Source organism: Rhineura floridana, chromosome 3 (assembly GCF_030035675.1).
Source record: "Rhineura floridana isolate rRhiFlo1 chromosome 3, rRhiFlo1.hap2, whole genome shotgun sequence".
Classification (NCBI taxonomy): domain Eukaryota; kingdom Metazoa; phylum Chordata; class Lepidosauria; order Squamata; family Rhineuridae; genus Rhineura; species Rhineura floridana.
The window spans coordinates 191377446-191391743 of NC_084482.1; the positions used below are offsets into that span (position 1 = coordinate 191377446).

Below are 14298 nucleotides of genomic sequence, written 5' to 3' on the forward strand. Positions count from 1 at the left end.
GATGTTTTGAATTAGAACTCCCATCAGCTTCAGCCAGTACAGAGAGCTCCAGGTTGGTGAAGGCTGGCATAAGGCAACATCATGTTTCTGGCTCAATTAGTGTTACTATACCTATGAAATTACGACTTAAGGTTAAATGATCTTTTAACAATCCCGAAGAACTATATGGGGCTTTAGGTTTGTGTTCAGTGTGGTGAGGCCACCTGATGCTGACATCTTTTTCATGGACCGTTTAGGACTTTCCTCTTTATGGGGCATTTGATGAAATTCAAGAAAATAAGAAGTGCCTACTCAATCAGGCCAGTGGCCCATCTGGTCCAGCATCCTGTTCTCATGGCGGCCAACTAGATGGGTCTATAGGAAGCCCACATGCAGGACCTGAGCATAAGAACCCTAACCCAACCCCACCCCTTTGCAACTGGTATTCAGAAGCATACTGCCTCTGACAGTGGAGGTAGAGCGTAGCCATTAGGATTAGTAGCCACTGGTAGCCTTATCCTTCATGAATCTAATCCTCTTTTAATGCCATTTCATTTGGTGGCCATCACTGCCTCTTGTGGGAGCGAGTTCTGTAATTTAACTTGATTCAGCTAAGTCAAAGCTTCATGTTAGTATAGCTTTGCATTGCTGGTAAGTTTCCCCCTCCCCTGTGGAATATGCCGTTTTACTTATTGATTTGATTGTTTAAAAGTTAATGCTTGTTTAACAATTTTGTATGTTTTTAAACTTGATCATAAGCCAGCTGAAGTGCCCTTTGTTAAGCAACTAACAAATAAATAATAATAACAGTAATATATTTTTCTATGAACTGATCAGCCCATGAAAGCTTATACTACAATAGATCTTGAAGGCAAAAATAGATCATGTGTCAGAAAAGATCAGACTAACAAGATCCTCTGGAAACCATGGCTTCTGTAGTAGTTTATAGGCTGGCAAACTTTCATGTACATTTTCATTAGAGAAAATGTAATAAAATATTTTACAGGCGTGCGTTTTTCATTATTGAAAAAAATCTGTTTCAACTGTATATTCCATCTTTCATTTTTGAAAACAGTGTTTCTGAAGGCGCCAACTTTTTCTTCAGAAAGGTCACCTGAGCGATGCTCTATTTAATGCAGGAAAAGGGTATGAGCTGGTTTAAATCCACTTAATTATAGGTAGAAGTCCAGAGGAGGGTTGCCACTCCTGCAGAGAGTCTAACTAAAAATATTTGTCTGTTGGCAGGGGGAAAGGGGTAAGAGAAGGTGAAGGATCAAGTTGGTCTTATCTGACAGTGTATGCCAGTATCGCAGGGGCTCCCAAGCTGTGGTCCATGAACCACAGGCTTCATCCACGTGGTTCCTGGTCTGTAAAAATACAATTAAAAACTTATATAGCAGTCCAGTGCATTACAATTGTTACAAGAGGCAGAAAAATAATTAAGAGGTCTGCCAAGACCCTCAGCAATTTTCTAGTGGTTTCTGGGGAAAAAAGCTTGGGAACCACTGCTGTATAGGATAGTAATTCATTTCTTATGAGATGGAAATAACACAGTGAACTTTTTATTAATTGTTTTATTGTTCAATACCTCCACAGCACTTCTCCATGTACAAAGCATTTCACAAGTCCTGACTCATATCATCCTATGTCATAGTAAATTTGGATTTATAGCCTCTCCCATCCAGACAGCTCTGCAAAAGCAACAGCAATTGCATTTTAACTATGCTTCCTTGAAGCCCCTCAATAAAAGAAGGGGAGAAGGATATCACTTTTTTATAAAAGGAAAATGATACAATTATAAAAAACAAATGTCTGTCTGGGATTGAAGTAACAGTAGCAAAGCCTACTTATGTTCTATATCTGCATATTTTCTTATACCAAACTACTGAATCACTACTAAATGATTTGTTAATCCCACTAGTGTCTTAGACCATTTACCTACACAGTTTTCTTACGAGCATGGAGTTTCTGGTGAGCAATGAGGGGTGATTTTTGACTGAAGCGTCTCCCACAATCAGAACAAATGTATGGTTTCTCTCCTGTGTGGGTTCTAATATGTTGTGTAAGAATTGAGCTCACCCTAAAGCTTCGCTCACACTTGGGGCATTTGTAAGGTTTTTCTCCTGTATGGATTCTTTGATGTTTACTAAGGGTGGAAAGTATCGTAAAGCCTTTTCCACAATCAGGACACTGAAAGGGCCTCTCTCCTGTGTGAATTCTCTGGTGTACATTGAGATGTGAGCTCCGATTGAAGCTTTTCCCACATTCTGTGCACAAGAAAGGTTTCTCAGAGGTGTGGACTCGCTGATGTTCAATAAGACTTGAACTCACGGTAAAACTTTTCCCGCAGTCAGGGCATTCATAAGGTTTCTCTCCTGTGTGGCTTCTCTGATGTGTAACAAAGTTTGAGCTTTGACTAAAGCTTTTCCCACACTCACCACATACATAAGGTTTCTCCCCGGTGTGAACTCGGTGGTGTTTAATGAGATCTGCTTTGTAACTGAAACCCTTCTCACACTCCGGACATCTATAAGGCTTTTCTTCCATGTGGATTTTTCTATGCCTACTAAGAGTTGAGCTGGCACCATACCTTTTCCCACATTCAGGACATTTGTAAGGTTTTTCTCCAGTGTGGATTCTCTGGTGAGTGCTGAAGTTCTTACTATGAGTAAAACATTTTCCACACTCCAGGCATTTATACAGTTTGTCAGCTGCAAGGACTTGCTGATGTCCAAAAGGATCTGAGCTGCTCAGGAAATTTTCCCCGAGATTGGGGCATTTAAAGAATTTCTCTCCCATGTGATGCCCCGTGTGAGTTTCTTCTCCAACTGCTGTTTGCTCTGAGCACCAAAAACTGAATTAAGATTCACTGTCTTGCAGGTTCCTTAATGTGGAACAAAACTGAAGCTTCAGGCAGAACAATTTCCCCAAAGTCAAAATATTTAGAAGCTGACTGTTGTATGATAATTGATTTTCCGTAATCAACAATGTATTTGCTGACGCTTACGTAGCTGGAGTTAACTCTCATTCTAGCCCTTCAGTTTCATTCTCGCTCCCAAACTGGACGTGGAGGATGTGCCAGTTGGCAAAACAAGAGAAAGAAAAGGTCCATCACTTTCTCCTCTACATTCTCCTGGCAAGAGAAAGACAGAGTTCAAGACACAAGCTGTTCTCTACAAGGATACTGCAGCAAAGCCAGTCAATGAGATTGCGAGAAAAGCCCTCCTGGGTGTTACTTGTATGAAGGGAACAAATGTAGCCAAGGGCACAGCAGGATTGTGCATTTAGCTCCACCCCAAAAGTCATGTGACTCCTCTTATCCACACGTATCAGAGTATAACATCTGACGCAGAGAGCCTGCTCTATGCCTGGAGGGTCCCTGTGTGATTTAGAACCCTGATCATGCAGGATTTAAAAATTGCACAGGGAGCTCTCTCCCCACCCAGCAATTCTCCGTTTCAGAAGTTATGTCCCAACACAGCAGGGGTTGGCAGAATCACACTACTTTGGGGGCAGGGCTTACATACATAGGACTGCAGCCCTTTTCACACAAGTGGCATCTGAAAAGGGCTAATGATACTAGCATATGCCCTTAATTTCCACACCCTACTGCACCCTTCCACAATTTAGTGCCCTCCAGATGTTTGGGACTATAACTCCCATTAGCCCTATGCATGCTTACTCAGAAGTAAGCCCCACTGCGTTCAATGTGTCTGCCTCCCAGGAACATGCATATGGGTTTGCAGTCTAAGTCTATGTATACGTTATTGAATAAATGTATATTCTTGCCATTTACCCCTACTTCCATTTCCCATCTCTTCCTCTGTTCCCTGTGTAGAATGATAAGTTCCTCAGGACAGCCATCTCTCTCTTGAACATTCATGGTATTATGTGATATATATTCTGGAAAGTTGTTTGCTATGCATGTGGACACCTCTTAAGTTTCCATAACAAAATTTTGCATGATGGTTTGTGAGATCAAGAAGCAGGTTTTTGTTTGTTTAGACACAGCTGGATGCCATTTTGAATCAAGATGGTGGACTGAACCTTCCTAAGCCCCATTGGTTTTGACCACTGATTTGAAAAGTACACCGACTTTTTGGTTGCTAAATGGGGGTGCCACAGCATCTGATTGTGGTGATGCGCACCTATACTCTGGACAAGAGGCTACTGTAAAGACAGAATATGGAGAAACCGATTGGTTCCCAATCGGAAAGGGTGTATTTTATCACCCTATTTGTTTAATATGCAGTACAGAAAGCAGGATTGGACCAAGATGAAGGAGGTGTGAAAATTAGAGAGAGAAATAAACCAGAACTGTCACTAGAAGCTAAAATGATGAAACTGAAGTTATCATACTTTGGACACATAATGAGAAGACCTGATTCACTAGAAAAGACAATAATGCTGGGAAAAACAGAAGGGGAGTCGAAAAGAGGAAGGCCAAATAAGAGATGGATTGATTCCATAAAGGAAGCCACAGACCTGAACTTACAAGATCTGAACAGGGTGGTTCAGGACAGATGCTCTTGGAGGTCACTGATTCATGGGGTTGCCATAAGTTGTAATCGACTTGAAGGCACATAACAACAACCGAAAACCCAAGCAATGCCAGGTACAAGGCTGCTACTATAAAATAATACGTAATTAGATTTGAAACCTCTTTACATAGCCAAAGACCTGGACTTGTCCAAGGTTATCACCCCTCTCCCACTGAAACAGGCCCGCAACCAGTCTTGGGTTTTTCCCCTCTCCTTCAACATCCAGACCTGTGCCACATTCTGCCTTTTCTCCCTCCTTAACACCAAGCTCTTCTTTTACTGCTGAAGCAATTGCTAAAACTTTTCTTTGTACAGTAGGCATCATCACAATCACAGAAATAAGAAAAGGCTAGCACAGGGACAGGAAACCTGCGGCTCTCCAGACATTGTGAGACTCCAACGCCCACCAGCCTCAGCCAGCATGGCCAACAGTCAAGGAAGATGATGGGAGTTCTAAAACAACTGGAGGGCCACAGAGTCCCTATTCACCAGGAGCTGTGCATTAAGTATTGTAGCCTGATTCTGTGGAACTCCCCGCAAGCTAAAATCAAACAAGGCCTTTCCCTGTTGAAATTCAGGTGCTTGACAAAATCCTTTGTATTTCAGCAGGCATTTTAAGTAAATTACTATACTTCATGAGCTTATGTTTTTACTTGTGGCCTTTGTTTCAAACACCGTATTATTTTGATTGATAGCTAGTTTTATTTATTGCTGTGCAAACCACTTTGTGACCATCTATGATGAAAACTGGTCTATAACTACTGGAAATAAATAAATAAAGATTATGGGAGCCTGGTAACACATGCAACCAAATGAAATGGTGGAGTTCAGAGGTATGAGAATAGACAGTACCACAACAAGATGACAACTTTTTTTTAAGGCTCCCTGTATAACAATATCTCCCTCCAAGTGGAAGACTAACATAGCAGGGAGAAGCCAGGGCAAGACACTTCCTCTGAGAAATGCTAGATTCTTTATTTGCAGGGATTTAAATACCTGATTCAGCTGCATGTCTTATACACCAAGCCTATGCATGTGAACTTTGAGTATTCTACAGCAACCCTAATCACTTAGCTTTAATATCTCTTGATGGTACAACATGCTCCTGCGGTAAAGCTTGCTGCGACTGAAGCACCTGCTTTTAGCATTGTGGCACCAGTTCTCTGGAATCCTCTTAGAAGTGAAGCAAGTCCCAACATTGTTCTGTTTTTGAATTTGTAAAGACTTTTCTTCCCCTCGCCAAGCCTTCCCAAATTCACCTATTTTATTCCTGCCATTTTTAATTCTTGTTGGTTTTTATGTCTTAGTACAGTTGTTATAATCTGTACTAGGTTTTATATTTCTGTATGTTCCACTTTTTATGCTGGCTTGTACAGCTGTACTGTCATCTTGTAATTTCATATTTTATTAAAACAGAGTTGTTTTTCAACAGAACACAAGAAGCTGCTTTATACTGAGTTGAATCGTTGGTCCATCTAGCTTACCACTGTCTAGTGACTGGCAGCATCTCACAAGGGTCTCTTCCAGCCCTACCTGGAGATGCTGGGGATTGACCCTGGGATCTTCTGCATGCAAAGCAGATGCTCAACCACTGAGCTAGGGCCCTTCTCCTGCTTAAATAATTGGGAATGTAAGCTGCTTTGTCATCAGGAACAGACGGCAGGCATACCAATAGAGTTGCTACGAGTTACTGAGACTGAATCTGTTCAATTTTTGACAAAAATTTGTCAACAAATATGGACAACTAAACAATGGCCCACAGACTGGAAGCTTTCAAAATATATCCCAATTCTTAAGAAAGGGGATCGCAGGGAATGCAGTAATTATCAAACTATTGCCTTAATATCCCATGCAATTAAAGTAATGCTCAAGATTCTACAACAAAGGCTCTTACCATATATGAGCGAGAAATGCCAGACGTCCAAGCTGGACTTAAAAAGGGAAGAGATGCCAGAGATCATACTGCAAACATATGCTGGATAATGGAACAGACCAAGGAATTTCAGAAAAAAATCACCCTATGCTTTATAGATTACAGCAAAGCCTTTGACTGTGTAGATCATGAAAAACTATGGAATGCTTTAGAAGAAATGGGGGTGCCACAGCATCTGATTGTCCTGATGCACAACCTATACTCTGGAGAAGAGGCTACTGTAAGGACAGAATATGGAGAAACCGATTGGTTCCCAATCGGAAAGGGTGTATTTTATCACCCTATTTGTTTAATCTATATGCAGTACGGAAAGCAGGATTGGACCAAGATGAAGAAGGTGTGAAAATTGGAGGGAGAAATATCAATAATTTAAGAAATGCAGACGATACCATACTCTTAGCAGAAAATGATTTGAAATGAATGCTGTTGAAAGATAAAGAGGAAAGCACAAAAGCAAGACTACAGCTGAACATCAAGAAGACTAATGACAACAGATTTATGTAACTTGACAATGAGGACATTGAACTTGTCAAGGATTATCAATACCTTGGCACAGTCATTAACCAAAATGGAGACAACAGCTAAGAAATTAGAAGGCTGGGACTGGGGAGGGCAGCTATGACAGAACTAGAAAAGGTCCTCAAATGCAAAGATGTATCACTGAACACTAAAGTCAGGATCATTCAGACCATGGTATTCCCGATCTTTATCTAGGGATGTGAAAGTTGGACAGTGAAAAAAGTGGGTAAGAGAAAAATCAACTCTTGAAATGTGGTGTTGGAGGAGAGCTTTGCGATACCATGCAGCACAAAAAAGACAAATAATTGGGTGTTAGAACAAATTAAACCAGAACTATCACTAGAAGCTAAAATGATGAAACTGAGGTTATCATACTTTGGACACATAACGAGAAGACATAATTCACTAGAAAAGACAATAATGCTGAGAAAAACAAGAGTAGAAAAAGAGGAAGGCCAAACAAGAGATGGATTGATTCCTTAAAGGAAGCCACAGACCTGAAGTTACAGGATCTGAACAGAGTGGTTTATAATGCTATTGGAGGTTGCTGATTCACAGGGTCGTCATAAGTCATAATCGACTTGAAGGCACATAACACCAGTTTTGTGAAGGACATTCCTCAAAAAGTGGGGTATCAATTTTAAATTTTGAAAAATTAAAAAATCTTGAGGGCCACAAGTTGCCTACTCCTGCCAGAGTCTGATAGAATATACTCTCTTATTTGCAATTCTTCCACATACGAACCCAATTTCACTGACACACATTTCTTTAAAGGCTACCTTCGCACCATACATTTAAAGCACCTTATTTTCCCCAAAAGAATCCTAGGGACTGTAGTTTATCTCTCACAGAGGTACACTTTCCAGCATCCTTAACAAACTACAATTCCCAGGATTCTTCAGGGAAAACAATGCCCTTTAAATGAATGGCGTGTACGCAGCCTGCTTTCGCTTGTAGTACTTCCTTGCTCCTCTTGGAAGCCTGACTCTGGCCTTTGGAGAACTGCGGCTCCCACCACATTTTTGAGCCACTTGAGGTTTAAAACTACTGGATTCCTGAGAACTGCAAGCACGAAAATGTGAAAGCCGTCAGGGGTCTTCTTTTCCCCTTACCTTATTACCGCTCCAATCCCAAAGGCAACAATAGCAAAAAGCAGCAATGCGTTTAGCCTTGCAGGAAGCTTCACCTTGGCAAGACGCACAAGGGACCGCGACCTCTCAGTGCCTGACAAACCGGAAACTTGTCAGGAGCAGGATGAGCCATTCCATGATCCGGAAACGCAAAAGATTTCACTCGTCCTCAGCCCGGCAAGCCGGGAGTCAAAGTGATCACCCAGAGCCCTCTACTGGCTATGGTTGGCCATCTATAATTGAAAGGTGGTGGGGATATAGTACTACAACTCCCATCAGCCCCAGCAAGCATGGCCAATTATCAGGGTTATGGGAAAGGGGGTCTAGCAAATTGGGGGGGGGGCAGAGCTTCTCCATATACACTCCATACATTTAAAGCACATGGCTTCCCCCAAAGAATCTGGGGAACTGTAGTTTATCCCTCCACAGCATAAAGCTGCTGAATGCAGTTACATGTGGCTGAATAAGCATACAATCTGCCTGTAAAGATATTATTTAAAGTTGTGCTGTTTTATAAAGTCAATAGACTAACTGTACTTGTGGGATTATCTTACCCCGTATATGCCCACATGACCATTTCAGTCTGAAGCTTAGCAGTCATGGAATAAGAGCAGGGGTCCTCTTGTGGATAAGGAATTGGTTAAGAAGCAGAAAGCAGAGAGTAGGAATAAACGGACAGTTCTCCCAATGGAGGGCTGTAGAAAGTGGAGTCCCTCAAGGATCGGTATTGGGACCTGTACTTTTCAACTTGTTCATTAATGACCTAGAATTAGGAGTGAGCAGTGAAGTGGCCAAGTTTGCTGATGACACTAAATTGTTCAGGGTTGTTAAAACAAAAAGGGATTGCGAAGAGCTCCAAAAAGACCTCTCCAAACTGAGTGAATGGGCGGAAAAATGGCAAATGCAATTCAATATAAACAAGTGTAAAATTATGCATATTGGAGCAAAAAATGTTAATTTCACATATACGCTCATGGGGTCTGAACTGGCGGTGACCGACCAGGAGAGAGACCTCGGGGTTGTAGTGGACAGCACGATGAAAATGTCGACCCAGTGTGTGGCAGCTGTGAAAAAGGCAAATTCCATGCTAGCGATAATTAGGAAAGGTATTGAAAATAAAACAGCCGATATCATAATGCCGTTGTATAAATCTATCGTGCGGCCGCATTTGGAATACTGTGTACAGTTCTGGTCGCCTCATCTCAAAAAGGATATTATAGAGTTGGAAAAGGTTCAGAAGAGGGCAACCAGAATGATCAAGGGGATGGAGCGACTCCCTTACGAGGAAAGGTTGCAGCATTTGGGGGGTTTTAGTTTAGAGAAAAGGCGGGTCAGAGGAGACATGATGGAAGTGTATGAAATTATGCATGGCATTGAGAAAGAACGTTGGAAGATTCAGGACAGACAAAAGGAAGTACTTCTTTACTCAGCGCATAGTTAAACTATGGAATTTGCTCCCACAAGATGCAGTAATGGCCACCAGCTTGGATGGCTTTAAAAGATTAGACAAATTCATGGAGGACAGGGCTATCAATGGCTACTAGCCATGATGGCTGTGCTCTGCCAGCCTAGTCAGAGGCAGCATGCTTCTGAAAACCAGTTGTCAGAAGCCTCAGGAGGGGAGAGTGTTCTTGCACTCGGGTCCTGCTTGCGGGCTTCCCCCAGGCACCTGGTTGGCCACTGTGAGAACAGGATGCTGGACTAGATGGGCCACTGGCCTGATCCAGCAGGCTCTTCTTATGTTCTTATTAATTTTACTCCACATCATCTTTTGTGTCTGTTTTCCCTCAGCTTTTTCCTTTTCTACACAAGTAAGAGATTTTGGCATCTTGATGGAATGAGGGAAAGAACTTCCTTGTACCCAGGAAAAAGGATCACACTCATGTAGTTCTCAAAGCCCAGGGGGTGGGTAGCGTCTCTAGACTAGCAGGGTGGGGAACTTGTGGCCCTCCAGATATTGCCTGACTGCATCAACCCTGACCACTGGCCATGCTGGCTACAGCTGATGGAAGTTGCAGTCCAACAGTTGGGAAGGCCACAGGTTCCCATGGATAATGCTTATTTAAAAAAAAATGCTCCCCCTGACTGAAGACAGAGGTGGGAGGGACCTATTCAGTGTTTTGTGATTGGCTATAGCACATAACAGATAACAGGAGATGGACATAAACGTCTCCAGGAGTGGAAACTGAACTAGGACACAAACGTTACAGAGCCTGCATGGGCTGTGAGAGACTGGGGCTGGGGAGGAGAATTGTTCTTGGTAAGGCTGCACTCCAGCTGCCCTAATGGAAAAACCACTGATTCTCCCTGGTCACATCCATACCATACAGTGCTGGGAATTGTAGCTCTGTGAGGGGTAAACTATAGTACCCAGGATTCTTTGTTGGGGCTTTTGTATCAGCAAAAGGCCTATCCAGTCCAACATCCATTGGCGGGAGAAGCCATGTGCTTTAAATGAATGGTGTGGATGTGACTCTAGATACATTTTCCATCTGGCCTGTAGCCTCTACAATTCTGTCCACTTGGGCTGGACTTGCCCTTGTCCACTTTTAGATTTTAAGCATTCTAGATGAAGTTTTTTTTTAAAAAAAACACATTCATGTTGTGGTATTTTTAACACCACTTTAGAACTCCCCCTCCACCCACATTTGGAAATCTAACACACCTATTTTGTTTTTGATTTTTGACACAAGCAAAAATACTGGCTTCCTTTCCTCACAAACTTTCCAGGATAGTGAGGAACTACAGTTTCAGTTCAGCTTTGCAAGAGGGCCCTCCGATCATACTTAAAAAGTGGCAAACCTAACAGAGCTTCTTAGATAAATGTGTCTTTTTTGTATTTTCTTGGTCCATTTTGTTTTTAAATAATTGTAAGCTTTGTGCATTTTATGTGTCTAAGTCGCTTGGAGGCATTTTTCACGGAATAAATGTAGCAAGCAACAACAGGCTGTCCCACCAACACTTGCCTTCCAAAATTATCTTCTACCCTGGGGGTGAGGGGATCAAGCATGCGGATAAATCACCCTATACTAGAGGTAACAAATCTCCACTCAGCCATGAATGTCACCAAGTGACCTTGGTCCAGTTACTATGTCTTAGGTGAACCTACCTTGCAGGATTGTTGGGAGAATAAAATGGCAGGGAGGTCCCTGTTTGCCACCTGTTCCTTGGAGGAAAGGCAGGATAGAACCATGCTACATAAATAAATAAGTGGGCCAGAATGGCTGCTAATAGACATCACATATAAAGAAGTTGACTTGGCCACAGTAACACGTGTTGGAGACATCGAGGCTTGATTACTATAATGTGCTCTACGTGGGGCTGCCTTTGAAAACAGTTCGGAAATGGCAGTTGGTTCAAAATGTGGAAGCCAGAATGTTAATTGGATTGCGGTGTGCAAATCATATCACCCCTGTGCTTTATTGACTCCATTGGCTCCCAATTTGCTTCCAGGTCCAATTCAAAGTGCTGGTTTTGACCTTTAAAGCCCTAAACAGCCTTGGACCAATGTATCTGAGGGACCACTTATGCCCATATGTACCTGCCTGTGATTTAAGATCAGCTGCCTCTGGTCTCCTCTGTGTGCCTGGAATGACAGATGTTAGGCTGGCAGGCACACAGGAGAGAATTTTTTCAGCTGTGGCCCCCAGGCTTTGGGATACCCTACCCCAACAAGCTCGCTCTGCTCCCTTCCTGATGGTGTTTTGGAGACTTCTGAAAACCATCTTATTCCAGACAGCCTTTGGGAGGGATTGAGGGTAGAGCTTGAAACTGATTCTATTTTTAGCCCTTTTTAGTTTTACCTCTTTAGTTTTTAGTTTTACCTCTTTCATTCCCTTTTAATATCACTCCCCTTGGATTGTTTACTATATTTTATAGTTTTATCTATTTTAACGGTTTTTGAATGTTTATTTTCCATGTATGATGTCAGTGTGAGTTGCCTTGAGTGCCCTACTGTAGGGTAGAAGGGCGGGATAGAAATATTTTAAATATATATATCTATATCTATCTATATCTATCTATCTATCTATATCTATATCTATATCTATATAAAGAAAGAAAGAACATTAACAGCCTAGCCCTGAGTGCATCCAGCCACATGACTTTAGAGCAGGGATGGGCCCTTCAGACATGAGCCCCAGCCAGTATGACTAATGATCAAGGATGATGGGACTTGTAGTCCCATAATATCTGGAGGCTTAAAAGTGCTCTATCCCTGCCTTTAGGGCATCAAGCAGGATGTGGATGTTGGCTATTAAACCGAGAAAGCAGAAGTTAAATTTCCACAAGTGAGCTACGTGACTTAGAAGCAAAAGTTGGCAGAGCTCGAGCCATCTTCAAGGACACGTTGCTAAGCAACCTAGGCTCGGGCAGCTGGCCTTATCTATATAGAGGGCCAGCAGACACTTGTGAGTGTGGGGGTCGAGGAGTTTGTACAGAGAGAGCTGTGATATATTGTCAGTAAAGTAACTCTTAAAACTTATTGCTTGTCCAGCTCATTGCTTCAACTGGCATCTAGCCTGTCACTATACTGTTCTGCATCCTGGGCATCTGCTTGCGCCAGATACAACATCCAACAGTGCAGTGATAACTTTCCCCTTTTGTTTGTCCCCAGCGCTTGTTATTCAGTGATATATTTATTCAATCTGTACACAGAAGTTCAATTTAGCCTTTCTGGCTAATAACTGTAGATGGGCTTGACTTTCATGAATTTGTTCTAACTTTTTTTAAGCTTGTACTTACTGTGGCCTATTATGGCAGTGAATTCCACAAGTTCATTATGAATTGCACTGAAAAGGGCTTTCTTTTGCCTGTCTTGACCTTTCTGGCAATCATGCACCCACAAATTCTAGTTTCATCCTGCAAAACATATTATTTGACCTACCTTAGACTGTTGTACAAGCAAAAAAATTTGATTGCAGAATCCATTTGACTGAAGGTTTGCATACATGACAGAGGCCTGCTGTCATCCATTGGGAGGCTGGTCCCATTTAGGGTTGCTCTCTTTTGTTCTGGCATAGCTCCTGACGCTTTAAACAGCAGGCAGATGCACAGAATTCCATCAGTGGAAGCTTTCTGCCCATGACTACACCTCCATGCTAGGCTAAGTTGTACCAGTTGCATTTCTGCCTGTCACATTGCTGCTTAAGGCACAGAAGCCCTCCCAGGAAAAAAGGTAGTAACAGTACCTGATCTGTAGATTAAAGTATTTTGTAATGGCACTCTTGATTCTCCAGTACACTAGAGTGTGTGGATATGTGTGAAAAATACTGAAAGTCAGTGTGGTGTAGTGGTTAAAGTGTTGGACTTGGACTACCCAGGTTCAAATCCTCATTCAGCTATGAAGTTCACTGGGTAGCCCTGGACCAGTCACTCTCTCACTCAGGGTTGTTGCAAAGGATGAAATGGCGGTGTACCATGTGCACCGCCCTTTGCTCCTTGAAGGAAAGGCGGGAAATTAATGCAATAAAGAAACAGATATAAATTCCAGCCCCACCCTGCCTCTGCACAGCCTCCTTTCCATTCTGAAGGAAGTTCTCACGAGCTCTGATGCACTGGCCTAACAACAGCAGTCGAAGGATTGCGATTGTGTCTTTGTCTCTGTTCAGGGTCTGCTGAGTGTAGACAGCCATCGGATTCTCCTTTTGGGCGACCCAGGTGCTATCATCAGCACTGAATGTAACCAGCGATTCCCCATTGGCAGCAGAATCATAGAAGCCCCTCTTAGCCCCATTGGTTGCAATCTCACAGAAGATCAAGGACTGAACAACAAAAGGATCTGGATGTAGAAATGAGAAAGCAATCAGTTATAGGGGTGCACAAGAAAATAATGGGGAGTGCTTGTAAAGCAGAGATGGGGCCTTCTTCTGCAACTTTGCAGGATTTCTGATGCCTCCACATTTGTTCAGCAAGCATTTGAGTTGCAGAAAGCTATGGCAGCTTTCAGGGACTCAAGATGGCTCCCTTCTTCACATGAAGTCTGCAGCTCACTGGGCACCCGGGTTCCTCCTCCAGGAGTCTTCTGTCACTCTCCCTCTAGTACCAACCCTCTCTCTATCTCCAGAGCTCCTTTTACAGAAGCCTTTGAGGTGTTTTCAAGGTCATACCCCCAGCTCCACCTAACTCCAGCTGTTTTCTATCAGCAGCCCTACCAGCAACCCCTGTGGAATGGGCCCACGATCCTGCATCCCAGTTG

The 14298-nt window shown here is 42.7% G+C and overlaps 2 protein-coding genes across 6 annotated transcripts in view; both read right to left on the reverse strand.

Moving 5' to 3' along the window:
- Positions 1–1535: 1535 nt before the first annotated feature.
- On the reverse strand, positions 1536–2984 carry LOC133380874 (zinc finger protein 239-like). The gene has a single exon (XM_061619034.1). The coding sequence runs from the start codon at positions 2776–2778 to the stop codon at positions 1918–1920; it is 861 nt and encodes a 286-aa protein (XP_061475018.1). The 5' UTR covers positions 2779–2984; the 3' UTR covers positions 1536–1917.
- Positions 2985–2996: 12 nt separating this feature from the next.
- Positions 2997–14298, reverse strand: part of LOC133380876 (T-cell surface glycoprotein CD1b3-like) — a 31759-nt gene continuing 20457 nt past the window's right edge. For 3 of the 5 annotated variants that reach the window (XM_061619036.1, XM_061619040.1, XM_061619039.1), the window contains 2 exons: positions 13600–13881; positions 2997–3112 (listed from right to left, as the gene is read on the reverse strand). In XM_061619036.1, the coding sequence (XP_061475020.1) occupies positions 3009–3112; positions 13600–13881 (386 nt within the window). In that variant the 3' untranslated portion in view covers positions 2997–3008. Of the gene's footprint in view, positions 3113–8084; positions 8403–12280; positions 12963–13599; positions 13882–14298 lie in introns of those variants that run through there. The other 2 variants (XR_009761572.1, XM_061619037.1) reach the window with 2 other exon arrangements.